The 19496-nt window shown below is 47.5% G+C and overlaps 1 protein-coding gene across 1 annotated transcript in view; it reads right to left on the minus strand.

The window, feature by feature from the left end:
* OTOA (otoancorin) overlaps positions 1 to 4370 on the minus strand; it is a 45717-nt gene extending 41347 nt beyond the window's left edge. The window contains exons 1-3 of the mRNA XM_075284872.1: positions 4361 to 4370; positions 4185 to 4213; positions 4068 to 4098 (exon numbers count right to left, since the gene is read on the minus strand). Coding sequence (XP_075140973.1) covers positions 4068 to 4098; positions 4185 to 4213; positions 4361 to 4370 — 70 coding nt within the window. The remainder of the gene's footprint in view (positions 1 to 4067; positions 4099 to 4184; positions 4214 to 4360) is intronic.
* Between the last annotated feature and the right edge of the window lie 15126 nt (positions 4371 to 19496).

The raw sequence follows: 19496 nt of genomic DNA on the forward strand, positions 1-19496 counted from the left end.
GGAGGGAAGAGAGCCCCACGTGTACGGGAGGGAAGAGAGCCCAGTGTGTACAGGAGGGAAGAGAGCCCCACGTGTACAGGAGGGAAGAGAGCCCCACGTGTACGGGAGGGAAGAGAGCCCCACGTGTACGGGAGGGAAGAGAGCCCCACGTGTACGGGAGGGAAGAGAGCCCCACGTGTATGGGAGGGAAGAGAGCCCCACGTGTACGGGAGGGAAGAGAGCCCAGTGTGTACAGGAGGGAAGAGAGCCCCACGTGTACGGGAGGGAAGAGAGCCCCACGTGTACGGGAGGGAAGAGAGCCCCACGTGTACATGAGGGAAGAGAGCCCCACGTGTACATGAGGGAAGAGAGCCCCACGTGTACATGAGGGAAGAGAGCCCCACGTGTACATGAGGGAAGAGAGCCCCACGTGTACGGGAGGGAAGAGAGCCGCACGTGTACGGGAGGGAAGAGAGCCCAGTGTGTACGGGAGGGAAGAGAGCCCAGTGTGTACGGGAGGGAAGAGAGCCCAGTGTGTACGGGAGGGAAGAGAGCCCCACGTGTACGGGAGGGAAGAGAGCCCCACGTGTACGGGAGGGAAGAGAGCCCCACGTGTACGGGAGGGAAGAGAGCCGCACGTGTACAGGAGGGAAGAGAGCCGCACGTGTACGGGAGGGAAGAGAGCCCAGTGTGTACGGGAGGGAAGAGAGCCCCACGTGTACGGGAGGGAAGAGAGCCCCACGTGTACGGGAGGGAAGAGAGCCGCACGTGTACGGGAGGGAAGAGAGCCCAGTGTGTACGGGAGGGAAGAGAGCCCCACGTGTACGGGAGGGAAGAGAGCCCCACGTGTACGGGAGGGAAGAGAGCCCCACGTGTACGGGAGGGAAGAGAGCCCCACGTGTACGGGAGGGAAGAGAGCCCCACGTGTACGGGAGGGAAGAGAGCCGCACGTGTACGGGAGGGAAGAGAGCCGCACGTGTACGGGAGGGAAGAGAGCCCCACGTGTACGGGAGGGAAGAGAGCACCACGTGTACGGGAGGGAAGAGAGCCGCACGTGTACGGGAGGGAAGAGAGCCCAGTGTGTACGGGAGGGAAGAGAGCCCCACGTGTACGGGAGGGAAGAGAGCCCCACGTGTACGGGAGGGAAGAGAGCCCCACGTGTACGGGAGGGAAGAGAGCCCCACGTGTACGGGAGGGAAGAGAGCCCCACGTGTACGGGAGGGAAGAGAGCCGCACGTGTACGGGAGGGAAGAGAGCCGCACGTGTACGGGAGGGAAGAGAGCCCCACGTGTACGGGAGGGAAGAGAGCCGCACGTGTACGGGAGGGAAGAGAGCCCCACGTGTACGGGAGGGAAGAGAGCCCCACGTGTACGGGAGGGAAGAGAGCCGCACGTGTACGGGAGGGAAGAGAGCCCAGTGTGTACAGGAGGGAAGAGAGCCGCACGTGTACAGGAGGGAAGAGAGCCCCACGTGTACGGGAGGGAAGAGAGCCCCACGTGTACGGGAGGGAAGAGAGCCGCACGTGTACGGGAGGGAAGAGAGCCCAGTGTGTACAGGAGGGAAGAGAGCCCCACGTGTACAGGAGGGAAGAGAGCCCCACGTGTACGGGAGGGAAGAGAGCCGCATGTGTACATGAGGGAAGAGAGCCGCACGTGTACGGGAGGGAAGAGAGCCGCACGTGTACGGGAGGGAAGAGAGCCCAGTGTGTACAGGAGGGAAGAGAGCCCCACGTGTACGGGAGGGAAGAGAGCCGCACGTGTACGGGAGGGAAGAGAGCCCAGTGTGTACAGGAGGGAAGAGAGCCCCACGTGTACGGGAGGGAAGAGAGCCGCACGTGTACGGGAGGGAAGAGAGCCCCACGTGTACGGGAGGGAAGAGAGCCCAGTGTGTACAGGAGGGAAGAGAGCCCCACGTGTACGGGAGGGAAGAGAGCCGCACGTGTACGGGAGGGAAGAGAGCCCCACGTGTACGGGAGGGAAGAGAGCCCAGTGTGTACAGGAGGGAAGAGAGCCCCACGTGTACGGGAGGGAAGAGAGCCGCACGTGTACGGGAGGGAAGAGAGCCCCACGTGTACGGGAGGGAAGAGAGCCCCACGTGTACAGGAGGGAAGAGAGCCCAGTGTGTACAGGAGGGAAGAGAGCCACACGTGTACGGGAGGGAAGAGAGCCCAGTGTGTACAGGAGGGAAGAGAGCCCCACGTGTACGGGAGGGAAGAGAGCCCCACGTGTACGGGAGGGAAGAGAGCCCAGTGTGTACAGGAGGGAAGAGAGCCCCACGTGTACGGGAGGGAAGAGAGCCCCATGTGTACAGGAGGGAAGAGAACCCCAGGTGTACGGAAGGGAAGAGAGCCCAGTGTGTACAGGAGGGAAGAGAGCCCCATGTGTATGATAGGGAAGAGAGCCCCACATGTATGGGAGGGAAGAGAGCCACACGTGTACGGGAGGGAAGAGAGCCCCACGTGTACGGGAGGGAAGAGAGCCCCACGTGTACGGGAGGGAAGAGAGCCCCACGTGTACGGGAGGGAAGAGAGCCCCACGTGTACGGGAGGGAAGAGAGCCCAGTGTGTACAGGAGGGAAGAGAGCCCCACGTGTACGGGAGGGAAGAGAGCCCCACGTGTACAGGAGGGAAGAGAACCCCAGGTGTACGGAAGGGAAGAGAGCCCAGTGTGTACAGGAGGGAAGAGAGCCCCATGTGTATGATAGGGAAGAGAGCCCCACATGTATGGGAGGGAAGAGAGCCACACGTGTACGGGAGGGAAGAAAGCCCCACATGTATGGGAGGGAAGAGAGATGCACGTATACAGGAGGGAAGAGAGCCACATGTGTACGGAAGGGAAGAGAGCCACACATGTATGGGAGGGAAGAGAGCTGCACGTATACAGGAGGGAAGAGAGCCGCATGTGTACATGAGGGAAGAGAGCCCCACGTGTACGGGAGGGAAGAGAGCCGCATGTGTACATGAGGGAAGAGAGCCCCACATGTATGGGAGGGAAGAGAGCCGCACGTGTACGGGAGGGAAGAGAGCCGCACGTGTACAGGAGGGAAGAGAGCCACACGTGTATGGGAGGGAAGAGAGCCGCATGTGTACAGGAGGGAAGAGAGCCCCACGTGTACGGGAGGGAAGAGAGCCGCATGTGTACAGGAGGGAAGAGAGCCCCACGTGTACGGGAGGGAAGAGAGCCGCACGTGTACAGGAGGGAAGAGAGCCGCACGTGTACAGGAGGGAAGAGAGCCCCACGTGTACAGGAGGGAAGAGAGCCCCACATGTACGGGAGGGAAGAGAGCCCCACATGTATGACAGGGAAGAGAGCCGCACGTGTACAGGAGGGAAGAGAGCCGCACATGTAGAGGAGGGAAGAGAGCCCCACGTGTACGGGAGGGAAGAGAGCCGCACGTGTACGGGAGGGAAGAGAGCCGCGCGTGTACGGGAGGGAAGAGAGCCCCGCGTGTACGGGAGGGAAGAGAGCCGCACGTGTACAGGAGGGAAGAGAGCCCCACGTGTACAGGAGGGAAGAGAGCCCCACATGTACGGGAGGGAAGAGAGCCCCACATGTATGACAGGGAAGAGAGCCGCACGTGTACAGGAGGGAAGAGAGCCGCACATGTAGAGGAGGGAAGAGAGCCACACGTGTACGGGAGGGAAGAGAGCCCCACGTGTACAGGAGGGAAGAGAGCCGCACATGTAGAGGAGGGAAGAGAGCCACACGTGTACGGGAGGGAAGAGAGCCCCACGTGTACAGGAGGGAAGAGAGCCACACGTGTACGGGAGGGAAGAGAGCCCCACGTGTACGGGAGGGAAGAGAGCCCCACGTGTATGCAGCTCCAGAAGGATTGGGAAGTTGGATTTAAACATGAAGGAACAATCTGCTGCTGAGCCGAGTATGCATGTGTATGTACTGGGAGGGGGCGGAATGTATACGTGTCACTGCAGGGGGTCCGGGCACTCAGGGAGGTTGTTGCATCTGCAAGTCTCAGAAAGTAAAAAGAAATATTAATACAAATGAAAATAATAAAACTAAGAACATGAGACAGTCACAGAATCTACAGTCTTATATCTCTTATTATTACTGAGACAATAATTACTTTACCATTGAGATACTTTCCAGATATCAAGTCATTCTGTAAGATAAATATTCACAAAGCTCAGTCATGTAATACGGCAGCAGCGCCAACACAAGAGCGACATGTAATAAACCGCCACTGACCAGTCCTCGCTGTAACTGTTCTGGCAGATCTGAGAAGAGAGAAAACTCCAAGTAAGAAGAAAGTGCGAGAAGGAGAAGACGAGATCCCTGTACTAAGAATCATAGCGAGGATACAATGTAATGAGGGATCTGCCAGTGAGACAATGTATCCAATCATCATCAATACGATTCCTTACTTGTTATCATGGATACACCAATCCTATAAGACAACCCGAAATAGTCCACAACAAAATGATCAGGAAAAGATCTCAAGTAAAGACGCAAATAGAAAACTTTATTACCTGAAAATGGAGAAATCTGCGCAGCAACGAAACTGATCTGACTGCAAATCAGGATGAGGCGAAACGTCAGACCTGTATCCATCCTGCAAATACACAGAAACATTAATACCCATCATTATACAACCCCCTCCCCCAGCCCCACAGAGAGACACAGTGATGTCACAGTACAGGATAATACACACAGTGATGTCACAGTACAGGATAATACACACAGTGATGTCACAGTACAGGATAATACTCACAGTGATGTCACAGTACAGGATAATACACACAGTGATGTCACAGTACAGGGATAATACACACAGTGATGTCACAGTACAGGGATAATACACACAGTGATGTCACAGTACAGGGATAATACACACAGTGATGTCACAGTACAGGATAATACACACAGTGATGTCACAGTACAGAGATAATACACACAATGATGTCACAGTACAGGATAATACACACAGTGATGTCACAGTACAGAGCTAATACACACAGTGATGTCACAGTACAGGATAATACACACAGTGATGTCACAGTACAGGATAATACACACAATGATGTCACAGTACAGGATAATACACACAGTGATGTCACAGTACAGAGATAATACACACAGTGATGTCACAGTACAGAGATAATACACACAGTGATGTCACAGTACAGAGATAATACACACAGTGATGTCACAGTACAGAGATAATACACACAATGATGTCACAGTACAGGATAATACACACAGTGATGTCACAGTACAGAGATAATACACACAGTGATGTCACAGTACAGGGATAATACACACAGTGATGTCACAGTACAGGATAATACACACAGTGATGTCACAGTACAGGATAATACAGTGATGTCACAGTACAGAGATAATACACACAGTGATGTCACAGTACAGAGATAATACACACAGTGATGTCACAGTACAGGATAATACACACAGTGATGTCACAGTACAGAGATAATACACACAGTGATGTCACAGTACAGAGATAATACACACAGTGATGTCACAGTACAGAGATAATACACACAGTGATGTCACTGTACAGGATAATACACACAGTGATGTCACAGTACAGGATAATACACACAGTGATGTCACAGTACAGGATAATACACACAGTGATGTCACAGTACAGAGATAATACACACAGTGATGTCACAGTACAGAGATAATACACACAGTGATGTCACAGTACAGAGATAATACACACAGTGATGTCACAGTACAGAGATAATACACACAGTGATGTCACAGTACAGGATAATACACACAGTGATGTCACAGTACAGGATAATACACACAGTGATGTCACAGTACAGAGATAATACACACAGTGATGTCACAGTACAGAGATAATACACACAGTGATGTCACAGTACAGGATAATACACACAGTGATGTCACAGTACAGGATAATACACACAGTGACGTCACAGTACAGGGATAATACACACAGTGACGTCACAGTACAGGATAATACACACAGTGACGTCACAGTACAGAGATAATACACACAGTGATGTCACAGTACAGGGATAATACACACAGTGATGTCACAGTACAGGATAATACACACAGTGATGTCACAGTACAGGATAATACACACAGTGATGTCACAGTACAGAGATAATACACACAGCGATGTCACAGTACAGAGATAATACACACAGTGATGTCACAGTACAGAGATAATACACACAGTGATGTCACAGTACAGAGATAATACACACAGTGATGTCACAGTACAGAGATAATACACACAGTGATGTCACAGTACAGAGATAATACACACAGTGATGTCACAGTACAGAGATAATACACACAGTGATGTCACAGTACAGAGATAATACACACAATGATGTCACAGTACAGGATAATACACACAGTGATGTCACAGTACAGGATAATACACACAGTGATGTCACAGTACAGAGATAATACACACAGTGATGTCACAGTACAGGATAATACACACAGTGATGTCACAGTACAGAGATAATACACACAGTGATGTCACAGTACAGAGATAATACACACAGTGATGTCACAGTACAGAGATAATACACACAGTGATGTCACAGTACAGAGATAATACACACAGTGATGTCACAGTACAGAGATAATACACACAGTGATGTCACAGTACAGGATAATACACACAGTGATGTCACAGTACAGAGATAATACACACAGTGATGTCACAGTACAGAGATAATACACACAGTGATGTCACAGTACAGGATAATACACACAGTGATGTCACAGTACAGAGATAATACACACAGTGATGTCACAGTACAGGATAATACACACAGGGATGTCACAGTACAGAGATAATACACACAGTGATGTCACAGTACAGGATAATACACACAGTGATGTCACAGTACAGAGATAATACACACAGTGATGTCACAGTACAGAGATAATACACACAGTGATGTCACAGTACAGGATAATACACACAGTGATGTCACAGTACAGGATAATACACACAGTGATGTCACAGTACAGAGATAATACACACAGTGATGTCACAGTACAGAGATAATACACACAGTGATGTCACAGTACAGAGATAATACACACAGTGATGTCACAGTACAGGGATAATAACACACAGTGATGTCACAGTACAGGGATAATACACACAGTGATGTCACAGTACAGAGATAATACACACAGTGATGTCACAGTACAGGATAATACACACAGTGATGTCACAGTACAGAGATAATACACACAGTGATGTCACAGTACAGAGATAATACACACAGTGATGTCACAGTACAGAGATAATACACACAGTGATGTCACAGTACAGAGATAATACACACAGTGATGTCACAGTACAGAGATAATACACACAGTGATGTCACAGTACAGGGATAATACACACAGTGATGTCACAGTACAGGGATAATACACACAGTGATGTCACAGTACAGGATAATACACACAGTGATGTCACAGTACAGGATAATACACACAGTGATGTCACAGTACAGGATAATACACACAGTGATGTCACAGTACAGAGATAATACACACAGTGATGTCACAGTACAGGATAATACACACAGTGATGTCACAGTACAGAGATAATACACACAGTGATGTCACAGTACAGGATAATACACACAGTGATGTCACAGTACAGGATAATACACACAGTGATGTCACAGTACAGGATAATACACACAGTGATGTCACACTTCTGGCATTGCAGCTCACTAATGATAATTATAACACATTGTATTTCTATAGCGCCATCATAGTCCACAGCGCTGTACAAGTCATTCAGAGGAGGGGAGAGATTACAGGATAATAAATCCAGGCAAATAAGAGGAGACGGAGATACCGGAGGGTCATGTGATCAGCGGACATGACATCACCACACTGGTCTGATAGCTGAAGGATCGGGGAGACCCCACCAATCTCATCCGATGAGGCGTCCCACATACCGGCCATCAGGATTAAAGGGAATGTCCAGGATACTTTTTATTTTTAATACCGTGTTTCCCTGAAAATGAGACAGTGTTTTATATAAAATTTTGGTCCTAAAGATATGCGATGTCTTATTTTATTTCTATGTGCTGCTGCCACCGCTGCACTACGCTGAGATGTGCTTGCTGTGCTAAGACTGTGTGCAGTGCTCTGTGTACGGTGCACTGTGTGCGGTGCTCTGTGTGCAGTGCTCTGTGTGTGCTGCTCCGTGTGCAGTGCTCTGTGTGTGCTGCTCCGTGTGCAGTGCTCTGTGTGCTAAGACTGTGTGCGGTGCTCTGTGTGCAGTGCTCTGTGTGTGCTAAGACTGTGTGCGGTGCTCTGTGTGCAGTGCTCTGTGTGTGCTGCTCCGTGTGTGGTGCTCCGTGTGCAGTGCTCTGTGTGTGCTGCTCTGTGTACAGTGCTCCGTGTGCAGTGCTCCGTGTGTGCCGCTCTGTGTGTGGTGCTCTGTGTGTAGTGCTCCGTGTGCGGTGCTCCTTGTGCGGTGCTCCGTGTGCAGTGCTCTGTGTGTGCTGCTCTGTGTACAGTGCTCCGTGTGCAGTGCTCCGTGTGTGCCGCTCTGTGTGTAGTGCTCCGTGTGCGGTGCTCCTTGTGTGGTGCTCCGTGTGCGGTGCTCTGTGTACAGTGCTCCGTGTGCGGTGCTCCTTGTGCTGCCGTTGCTGTGATACTGTACGTTGTATCCGCTGTTCCTGCTGCTCTGGGATGAGCTGGGAGAGTGGACTGTATACGATGCTTAGTGTATACACAGCGGCCATATCTCAGCTCATCCTACAGCAGCAGGAACAGTGGACACAACGTATCGAAGCGGCGTCAGCACACGGAACATCGCACAGCACAGTGATCAGCCGGCTGCAATATTTTTCTTCGTACAATCTTTGCACAGACAGATTATTATTATTATTGGGGGGGGGGATGTCTTACTTTCGGGGTATGACTTATTTTTGGGGAAACACGGTATTAGTCAGGGAGAGGTGAAAACCCCACCCTCCCCTGTGCTCCGTTTTTTTCCAGCGCAGTCCGGTCCTGCTGCTCCGGTATTTTCTTGCAGTGGAGATCCCTGCAGTGCTCTTATGCCTGAGGTCACTCTCCTTAGGCCACTGATTGGTCTCAGCAGTCACATGACCTAAGGAAAGGAACATCACGGCGCTGTGGAGCATCAGGACTGGACCCTGCCGGGACACACCGGAGCAGCAGGACCGGACCGCGCCAGGGACACCAGAGCAGCAGGACCAGACCGCGCCAGGAGACACCGGAGCAGCAGGACCAGACCCTGCGGGGACACACCGGAGCAGCAGGACCGGACCGCGCCAGGGAAACCAGAGCAGCAGGACCGGACCCTGCCGGGAGACACCGGAGCAGCAGGACCGGATTCTGCTGGGAGACACCGGAGCAGCAGGACCGGACCAGGAACACCAGAGCAGCAAAACCGGACCGCGCCGGGAGACACCGAAGCAGCAGGACCAGACCCTGCGGGGAGACACTGGAGCGGCAGGACCGGACTGCACCAGGGACACCAGAGCAGCAGGACCAGACTGCGCCGGGAGACACCGGAGCAGCAGGACCGGAGCAGCAGGACCGGACCCTGCCAGGAGACACCAGAGCAGCAGGACTAGACCGCGCCGGGAGACACAGGAGCAGCAGGACCGGAGCAGCAGGACCAGACCCTGCCGGGAGACACCGGAGCAGCAGGACTGGACCCTGCCGGGAGACACCGGAGCAGCAGGACCGGACCCTGCCGGGAGACACCGGAGCAGCAGGACCAGACATTACATTGTTGTTCTTATAGGCAAGTTCAGTGTTTCTGGGGCAGATTTCTTAACCTACGGTTAGATAACACAATGTACAGTGACGTTTCTGGCCGTATTCGCCGGTCTCGCCTGCCTGGGACATGACACAAATCTCCTTGTCTGGAGAGACATTTGGGATCTGACTGTTTCATGTGACACGTGAGGTAATAAAACCTCGGCAGGGCAGGGCTGGGGAGTACAAAGCGCCCCCTGTACCTGCTGAATACCTCTGGGGCTGCGCCAAATCTCGCTCCTTGGACATGAACGTTCCTTGTAGTCTCCTTCTGCTGTCCCTGCGCCCCTTGTCACCCTGCACCTTCACCTGCCGAGCCCCTGATGCCGTCACTTATATTATATCATATGGATAACCGGGCGGCCGAGCGCGGCATAACTCTCCATTACACAATACGACGATATGAAAGTGGTTTTACCGGCTATTCATGACCTATTGTAAGTGTCAGCATCAGATCAGTGGGGCTCTGACACCTGGCACCCCCACGATCAGCTGATCCAGAGGTTGCAACAGGAAGCAGATAGCCCCATCTTGTGTCTAGTGGCCAGACCTGGTACTGCAGATCGGCTCCATTCACACTATTGGGGTCTGAGCTGCAGTGACTCGGTGCTACCACTATACAGAGGATGGCGCTGTCCGCTTCCTTCTCCATTCTCTGTAGATTGGGGCTCAGAATAGATAATCAATGAGGGTGTCAGACCCGAGATCTGCGATAAATGACCGATGTGCAGGAGAGTTCATCAATATTTTAGCCCAGAAATATCCCTTAATGTTATCGGACTATGCAAAAATCCCGGTTCCTTTGTGTTCACCCCTTTTCCTGCATTAACCCCCCCCCATGATGTTACTACTTATTCCTGACGCCACATCGTCCTCCTCCAAGCCGCTCAGATCTCTAAGAACATCAAAACTACAGACAAGACCACAAAGATCCCCCCGAGGAAATCACAAGGAGACAGCAGAATGTATATAGTGTCCAATCTATAGGGTGTATATAGTGTCCAATCTATAGGGTGTATATAGTGTCCTATCTATAGGGTCTATATAGTGTCCTATCTATAGGGTGTATATAGTGTCCTATCTATAGGGTGTATATAGTGTCCTATCTATAGGGTCTATATAGTGTCCTATCTATAGGGTGTATATAGTGTCCTATCTATAGGGTGTATATAGTGTCCTATCTATAGGGTGTATATAGTGTCCAATCTATAGGGTGTATATAGTGTCCTATCTATAGGGTCTATATAGTGTCCTATCTATAGGGTGTATATAGTGTCCTATCTATAGGGTGTATATAGTGTCCTATCTATAGGGTCTATATAGTGTCCTATCTATAGGGTGTATATAGTGTCCTATCTATAGGGTCTATATAGTGTCCTATCTATAGGGTGTATATAGTGTCCTATCTATAGGGTGTATATAGTGTCCCATCTACAGGTTATAGAGCAGATTGTATATAGTGTCCTATCTACAGGTTATAGAGGATCAGATTGTATATAGTGTCCTATCTACAGGTTATAGAGCAGATTGTATATAGTGTCCTATCTACAGGTTATAGAGGAGCAGATTGTATATAGTGTCCTATCTACAGGTTATAGAGGAGCAGATTGTATATAGTGTCCTATCTACAGGTTATAGAGGAGCAGATTGTATATAGTGTCCTATCTACAGGATATAGAGGGGCAGATTGTATATAGTGTCCTATCTACAGGTTATAGAGGGGCAAATTGTATATAGTGTCCTATCTACAGGTTATAGAGCAGATTGTATATAGTGTCCTATCTACAGGTTATAGAGGAGCAGATTGTATATAGTGTCCTATCTACAGGCTATAGAGCAGCAGATTGTATATAGTGTCCTATCTACAGGTTATAGAGGAGCAGATTGTATATAGTGTCCTATCTACAGGTTATAGAGGAGCAGATTGTATATAGTGTCCTATCTACAGGTTATAGAGGAGCAGATTGTATATAGTGTCCTATCTACAGGTTATAGAGCAGATTGTATATAGTGTCCTATCTACAGGTTATAGAGGAGCAGATTGTATATAGTGTCCTATCTACAGCTTATAGAGCAGCAGATTGTATATAGTGTCCTATCTACAGGTTATAGAGGGGCAGATTGTATATAGTGTCCTATCTACAGGATATAGAGGGGCAGATTGTATATAGTGTCCTATCTACAGGTTATAGAGGGGCAAATTGTATATAGTGTCCTATCTACAGGTTATAGAGCAGATTGTATATAGTGTCCTATCTACAGGTTATAGAGGAGCAGATTGTATATAGTGTCCTATCTACAGGCTATAGAGCAGCAGATTGTATATAGTGTCCTATCTACAGGTTATAGAGGAGCAGATTGTATATAGTGTCCTATCTACAGGTTATAGAGGAGCAGATTGTATATAGTGTCCTATCTACAGGTTATAGAGGAGCAGATTGTATATAGTGTCCTATCTACAGGTTATAGAGCAGATTGTATATAGTGTCCTATCTACAGGTTATAGAGGAGCAGATTGTATATAGTGTCCTATCTACAGCTTATAGAGCAGCAGATTGTATATAGTGTCCTATCTACAGGTTATAGAGGGGCAGATTGTATATAGTGTCCTATCTACAGGTTATAGAGCAGATTGTATATAGTGTCCTATCTACAGGTTATAGAGGAGATTGTATATAGTGTCCTATCTACAGGTTATACAGGAGCAGATTGTATATAGTGTCCTATCTACAGGTTATAGAGGAGCAGATTGTATATAGTGTCCTATCTACAGGTATAGAGCAGATTGTATATAGTGTCCTATCTACAGGTTATAGAGGAGCAGATTGTATATAGTGTCCTATCTACAGGTTATAGAGGAGCAGATTGTATATAGTGTCCTATCTACAGGTTATAGAGGAGCAGATTGTATATAGTGTCCTATCTACAGGGTATAGAGGAGCAGATTGTATATAGTGTCCTATCTACAGGTTATAGAGGAGCAGATTGTATATAGTGTCCTATCTACAGGTTATAGAGGAGCAGATTGTATATAGTGTCCTATCTACAGGTTATAGAGCAGATTGTATATAGTGTCCTATCTACAGGTTATAGAGGAGCAGATTGTATATAGTGTCCTATCTACAGGTTATAGAGGAGCAGATTGTATATAGTGTCCTATCTACAGGATATACAGGAGCAGATTGTATATAGTGTCCTATCTACAGGTTATAGAGCAGCAGATTGTATATAGTGTACTATCTACAGGTTATAGAGCAGATTGTATATAGTGTCCTATCTACAGGTTATAGAGGAGCAGATTGTATATAGTGTCCTATCTACAGGTTATACAGGAGCAGATTGTATATAGTGTCCTATCTACAGGTTATAGAGCAGCAGATTGTATATAGTGTCCTATCTACAGGTTATAGAGGAGCAGATTGTATATAGTGTCCTATCTACAGGTTATAGAGGAGCAGAGTGTATATAGTGTCCTATCTACAGGTTATAGAGGAGCAGATTGTATATAGTGTCCTATCTACAGGTTATACAGCAGATTGTATATAGTGTCCTATCTACAGGCTATAGAGGAGCAGATTGTATATAGTGTCCTATCTACAGGTTATACAGGAGCAGATTGTATATAGTGTCCTATCTACAGGTTATAGAGCAGATTGTATATAGTGTCCTATCTACAGGTTATAGAGCAGATTGTATATAGTGTCCTATCTACAGGTTATATAGAGCAGATTGTATATAGTGTCCTATCTACAGGTTATAGAGGAGCAGATTGTATATAGTGTCCTATCTACAGGTTATAGAGAGCAGATTGTATATAGTGTCCTATCTACAGGTTATAGAGCAGATTGTATATAGTGTCCTATCTACAGGTTATAGAGCAGATTGTATATAGTGTCCTATCTACAGGTTATAGAGCAGATTGTATATAGTGTCCTATCTACAGGTTATAGAGCAGATTGTATATAGTGTCCTATCTACAGGTTATAGAGGATCAGATTGTATATAGTGTCCTATCTACAGGTTATAGAGCAGATTGTATATAGTGTCCTATCTACAGGTTATAGAGGAGCAGATTGTATATAGTGTCCTATCTACAGGTTATAGAGGAGCAGATTGTATATAGTGTCCTATCTACAGGTTATAGAGGGGCAGATTGTATATAGTGTCCTATCTACAGGTTATAGAGGGGCAGATTGTATATAGTGTCCTATCTACAGGTTATAGAGGAGCAGATTGTATATAGTGTCCTATCTACAGGTTATAGAGCAGATTGTATATAGTGTCCCATCTACAGGTTATAGAGCAGATTGTATATAGTGTCCTATCTACAGGTTATAGAGGGGCAGATTGTATATAGTGTCCTATCTACAGGTTATACAGGAGCAGATTGTATATAGTGTCCTATCTACAGGTTATAGAGCAGATTGTATATAGTGTCCTATCTACAGGTTATACAGGAGCAGATTGTATATAGTGTCCTATCTACAGGTTATAGAGGAGCAGATTGTATATAGTGTCCTATCTACAGGTTATAGAGGAGCAGATTGTATATAGTGTCCTATCTACAGGTTATACAGGAGCAGATTGTATATAGTGTCCTATCTACAGGTTATAGAGGGGCAGATTGTACATAGTGTCCTATCTACAGGTTATAGAGCAGATTGTATATAGTGTCCTATCTACAGGTTATAGAGGAGCAGATTGTATATAGTGTCCTATCTACAGGTTATAGAGGAGCAGATTGTATATAGTGTCCTATCTACAGGTTATAGAGGAGCAGATTGTATATAGTGTCCTATCTACAGGATATAGAGGGGCAGATTGTATATAGTGTCCTATCTACAGGTTATAGAGGGGCAGATTGTATATAGTGTCCTATCTACAGGTTATAGAGCAGATTGTATATAGTGTCCTATCTACAGGTTATAGAGGAGATTGTATATAGTGTCCTATCTACAGGTTATACAGGAGCAGATTGTATATAGTGTCCTATCTACAGGTTATAGAGGAGCAGATTGTATATAGTGTCCTATCTACAGGTTATAGAGGAGCAGATTGTATATAGTGTCCTATCTACAGGTTATAGAGGAGCAGATTGTATATAGTGTCCTATCTACAGGTTATAGAGGAGCAGATTGTATATAGTGTCCTATCTACAGGTTATAGAGGGGCAGATTGTATATAGTGTCCTATCTACAGGTTATAGAGCAGATTGTATATAGTGTCCTATCTACAGGTTATAGAGCAGATTGTATATAGTGTCCTATCTACAGGTTATAGAGGGGCAGATTGTATATAGTGTCCTATCTACAGGTTATAGAGGAGCAGATTGTATATAGTGTCCTATCTACAGGTTATAGAGGAGCAGATTGTATATAGTGTCCTATCTACAGGTTATAGAGCAGATTGTATATAGTGTCCTATCTACAGGTTGTAGAGCAGATTGTATATAGTGTCCTATCTACAGGTTATAGAGCAGATTGTATATAGTGTCCTATCTACAGGTTATAGAGGAGCAGATTGTATATAGTGTCCTATCTACAGGTTATAGAGGAGCAGATTGTATATAGTGTCCTATCTACAGGTTATAGAGGAGCAGATTGTATATAGTGTCCTATCTACAGGTTATAGAGGAGCAGATTGTATATAGTGTCCTATCTACAGGTTATAGAGGAGCAGATTGTATATAGTGTCCTATCTACAGGTTATAGAGGAGCAGATTGTATATAGTGTCCTATCTACAGGTTATAGAGCAGATTGTATATAGTGTCCTATCTACAGGTTATAGAGGGGCAGATTGTATATAGTGTCCTATCTACAGGTTATAGAGGAGCAGATTGTATATAGTGTCCTATCTACAGGTTATAGAGGAGCAGATTGTATATAGTGTCCTATCTACAGGTTATAGAGGAGCAGATTATATATAGTGTCCTATCTACAGGTTATAGAGCAGATTGTATATAGTGTCCTATCTACAGGATATAGAGGAGCAGATTGTATATAGTGTCCTATCTACAGGTTATAGAGCAGATTGTATATAGTGTCCTATCTATAGGTTATGGAGGAGCAGATTGTATATAGTGTCCTATCTACAGGTTATAGAGCAGATTGTATATAGTGTCCTATCTACAGGTTATAGAGGAGCAGATTGTATATAGTGTCCTATCTACAGGTTATAGAGGAGCAGATTGTATATAGTGTCCTATCTATAGGTTATAGAGGAGCAGATTGTATATAGTGTCCTATCTACAGGTTATAGAGGGGCAGATTGTATATAGTGTCCTATCTACAGGTTATAGAGGAGCAGATTGTATATAGTGTCCTATCTACAGGTTATAGAGGGGCAGATTGTATATAGTGTCCTATCTACAGGTTATACAGGAGCAGATTGTATATAGTGTCCTATCTACAGGTTATACAGCAGGAGGTGCAGATTGATATATAGTGTCTAATGTTTAGGAGTCCAGTGGGTGGTCCTACTGATAGAAAATCCTGCTCACCTCTTATTAGGACCGCCTACAGGACTCCTAAGCCCATAAATAGTAGATAAGTGAGTTCACTGCTATAGAAAACAGAAAGTCTCCGAATATTATTTGGCTTAGTGGTCAGAGTCAGAACTGCAGAATTTTGACATTTTTAAATATAAACAATAATCTGGGAAAGTAGTTAAATAAATGCCTGAATTAATAAAAAATATGTTAGCACAAAACTTGATTATAAGGTCGGTGATTTGGGGGGGACATCCCCTTTATATTCCTGAGTTTTCGGCTGGTTTATCCTATGACAGACTCTGATCCCTTGGCTATAGGGTCACGGCTCTGCAGGCTCCTATATACCACAATGATACCTGCAGTCCCATATAGGCCGATGTTCTGGTCACTCACCTGAGCTCCGACCACAGGGACGTCTGCAGATCTGATAGCAGTAAGTCCGCGGCTCCTGTGCTCAGGTCGGTGGCGTCAGCAGGGGGACGGTAATTCGGGCCGGGGGACGTTCACAATAAGGGGCAGATCCCATTACAGTCTGACCGTGTAATCGGATGACTGCGGCGCCCACAGCAGCGCTTCTGTTCCTCTTCTCCGGCTTTTATCTACTTTGAGGGAATTTTTGGGATTTTTTTGTTACTGGTTTTCATAAACTGTTAGTAAAGTTCTTCTTTCCCCCCCGGCAGAGTCTACACTGTATATATACTGTATATATATGTATATCTGACATTTGCTGGACATTTCTATTGTCGCGGCGCTTTACGTTCCGTCCACGCAGGTGACTCTTGGATTGGCCTTGCATTGGGCTTTCGTCGTCTGAGGCCGGCGCTGTAGAAGCTGCGGCGTACAAGGACTTGCTGTCAGGTTATAAGTCGCTGCCCGGATCAGTTTGCTTGGGGTTTTAGCTGCTGCAGGGATGTCTCATGTGGATGTCCCCTTAAAGGGATTGTCTCGTGAATATTCACTTATATGGCTTTCACACAGGGGTCCTCTAACCCCAAATACTAATGTTATCTTAAAGGGGTATCCAGTGTCCTATATGGATGGCTTAGCCTTAGGACAGGTCATTGAGGGGCCTGAGACCCCCGCACATCTGCTGCTCGGGGACAGTGCGGCTCCCGGTAGTATAATAAGCTGATTTATGGCAGTGGGTTTTGGTAGCGGCTCAGCAGAGTCTCCGTGAAGCCTATGGAGCAGCACCAAAGTCCGCTGATATGAAGGGTACAGCGAGGGAGCAGGACAAATCTGCTGCACAAAATAGATCGCGATTCCTTAGATTTATCATCCAGCATCAGTCACTGCGACAAATCAAACGACCCGTGTAACTTAGCAAATATTGGCCTCTGTCCAGACATGACATTGCACCAGGAGCTTGCATGCACCTTGTAAAATGGGCTGTGTACATACACAACATTGCACCTGGAGCTTGCACACACCATTACATGCAGCACCTTGTATATTGGTCTCTGTCCAGACACGACATTGCACCAGGAGCTTGCATGCACCTTGTAAAATGGGCTGTGTACATACACAACATTGCACCTGGAGCTTGCACACACCATTACATGCAGCACCTTGTATATTGGTCTCTGTCCAGACACGACATTGCACCTGGACCTCGCTCAAGTCCTGCACATGGCAATGCCCTCAACGTAAAGGAGGTGGAAACTTAGTCTGGACAATGTAAAGATCCGTCAGATTTATCATCCAGTATCAGACACCATCTAGTAAATGTGGCCATTGTGAATACGATCCTAGAGCGCCACCTGCTGACCATTTACCTCTGGCGGTCTCCTCCTGACTCCACGGAATGGCCCGAAGCCGCGCAGGACGGATCTCACGCTGGATTGTCGTCTAATAGGACCTGAAGAAGGACATCACTGTCTCCGGTCACCAGTCAGGGCTGTCTCTGTTTTATGGCCGGACCGTTTCTGACTCATCGTAACATAAGTCTTAGTTCACACAAATCAAATCAAACAAGCTTTATTGGCACGTCCAAATAGATATTTGGCATTGCCAAAGCTAGTAAAGTGTGGGGGGGGGAGTTGGATTCGGTCGGGTGACTGGTGGGTATAGGGGGTGGGGTCGGTGTATAACAGTCCATGGAGTCTCATCTTCCTCTTCGTTGGTGACCGCTATATGGAGGGGTGGGGGTGGGGCGGGTGTATTGGGATAAATATAACAGTCCGTGGGGTCTCATCTTCCTCTTCGTTGGTGACTGCTATATGGGGGTGGGGGTGGGGCGGGTGTATTGGGATAAATATAACAGTCCGTGGAGTCTCATCTTCCTCTTCGTTGGTGACTGCTATATGGGGGTGGGGGTGGGGCGGGTGTATTGGGATAAATATAACAGTCCGTGGAGTCTCATCTTCCTCTGGTTTGGTGACAGCTGGACACGTATTGGGCAGCGATCTCCACAGTGGCCTCTTCTTCTCCCAGTAGGATGTAGAGTTTCCTCTTCTCCCAGTCTGGGATGTGGGCAGAGAGTCTTTGGTAGTAGACGTCCCTCACAGCTGAGTATTTGGTGCAGTGTAGCAGGAAGTGGGTCTCGTCTTCTAGGGCCCCCTGGTCACAGTGCTGGCACAGTCTCTTCTCCCGTGGCTTGTACGTCTGTCTGTATCGCCCCGTCTCTATCTCTAGGTTGTGGGCGCTCAGTCTGTACCGGCTCAGGGTCTGTCTGTGCTTGGGGTGGCGTATTCTCTCCAGGTAGGTGGCCATGGTGTAGTCCCTTTGTAGGGATTGGTACACATTGGTGAGTTTCTTGGAGTTATTTATTTGGTTTCTCCATTCTTCAATGTACCGCTCTCTGTTTGCCTCTGTGGTCGCCTTTATTTCGGCCTTGGTTATCATCTGTTGGAGTTTTTGGTTTGGTGGTTAGCTGCTGTTTGGTTGGGGGGTGTCTGGTTTGCTCAGGTGGCTTAGCCATGCTTGGTGGTGGTAGGAGTCGCTCCCCTGGATGTGTGCCTGGAAAGCTAGCGCCCTCTTCTGTATGGTGAGCCATAGGGGGAGTCTGCCTAGCTCTGCCCTGCAGGCCATGTTGGTGGTGTTGCGATGGACATGGAGCAGGTATTTGCAGAACTCCAGGTGGAAGTTCTCTGTTGGGCTGGAGTCCCACTGTGACTGGTCTGGGTAGGTGGCTGGGCCCCAAACCTCACTGCCATAGAGAAGGATCGGGGTGATGACTGCGTCAAATATCTTCATCCAGACCCTCACCGGTGGTCTGGAGTCTCCGTCA

This window comes from Leptodactylus fuscus, chromosome 8, assembly GCF_031893055.1.
Source record: "Leptodactylus fuscus isolate aLepFus1 chromosome 8, aLepFus1.hap2, whole genome shotgun sequence".
Taxonomy (NCBI): Eukaryota; Metazoa; Chordata; class Amphibia; order Anura; family Leptodactylidae; genus Leptodactylus; species Leptodactylus fuscus.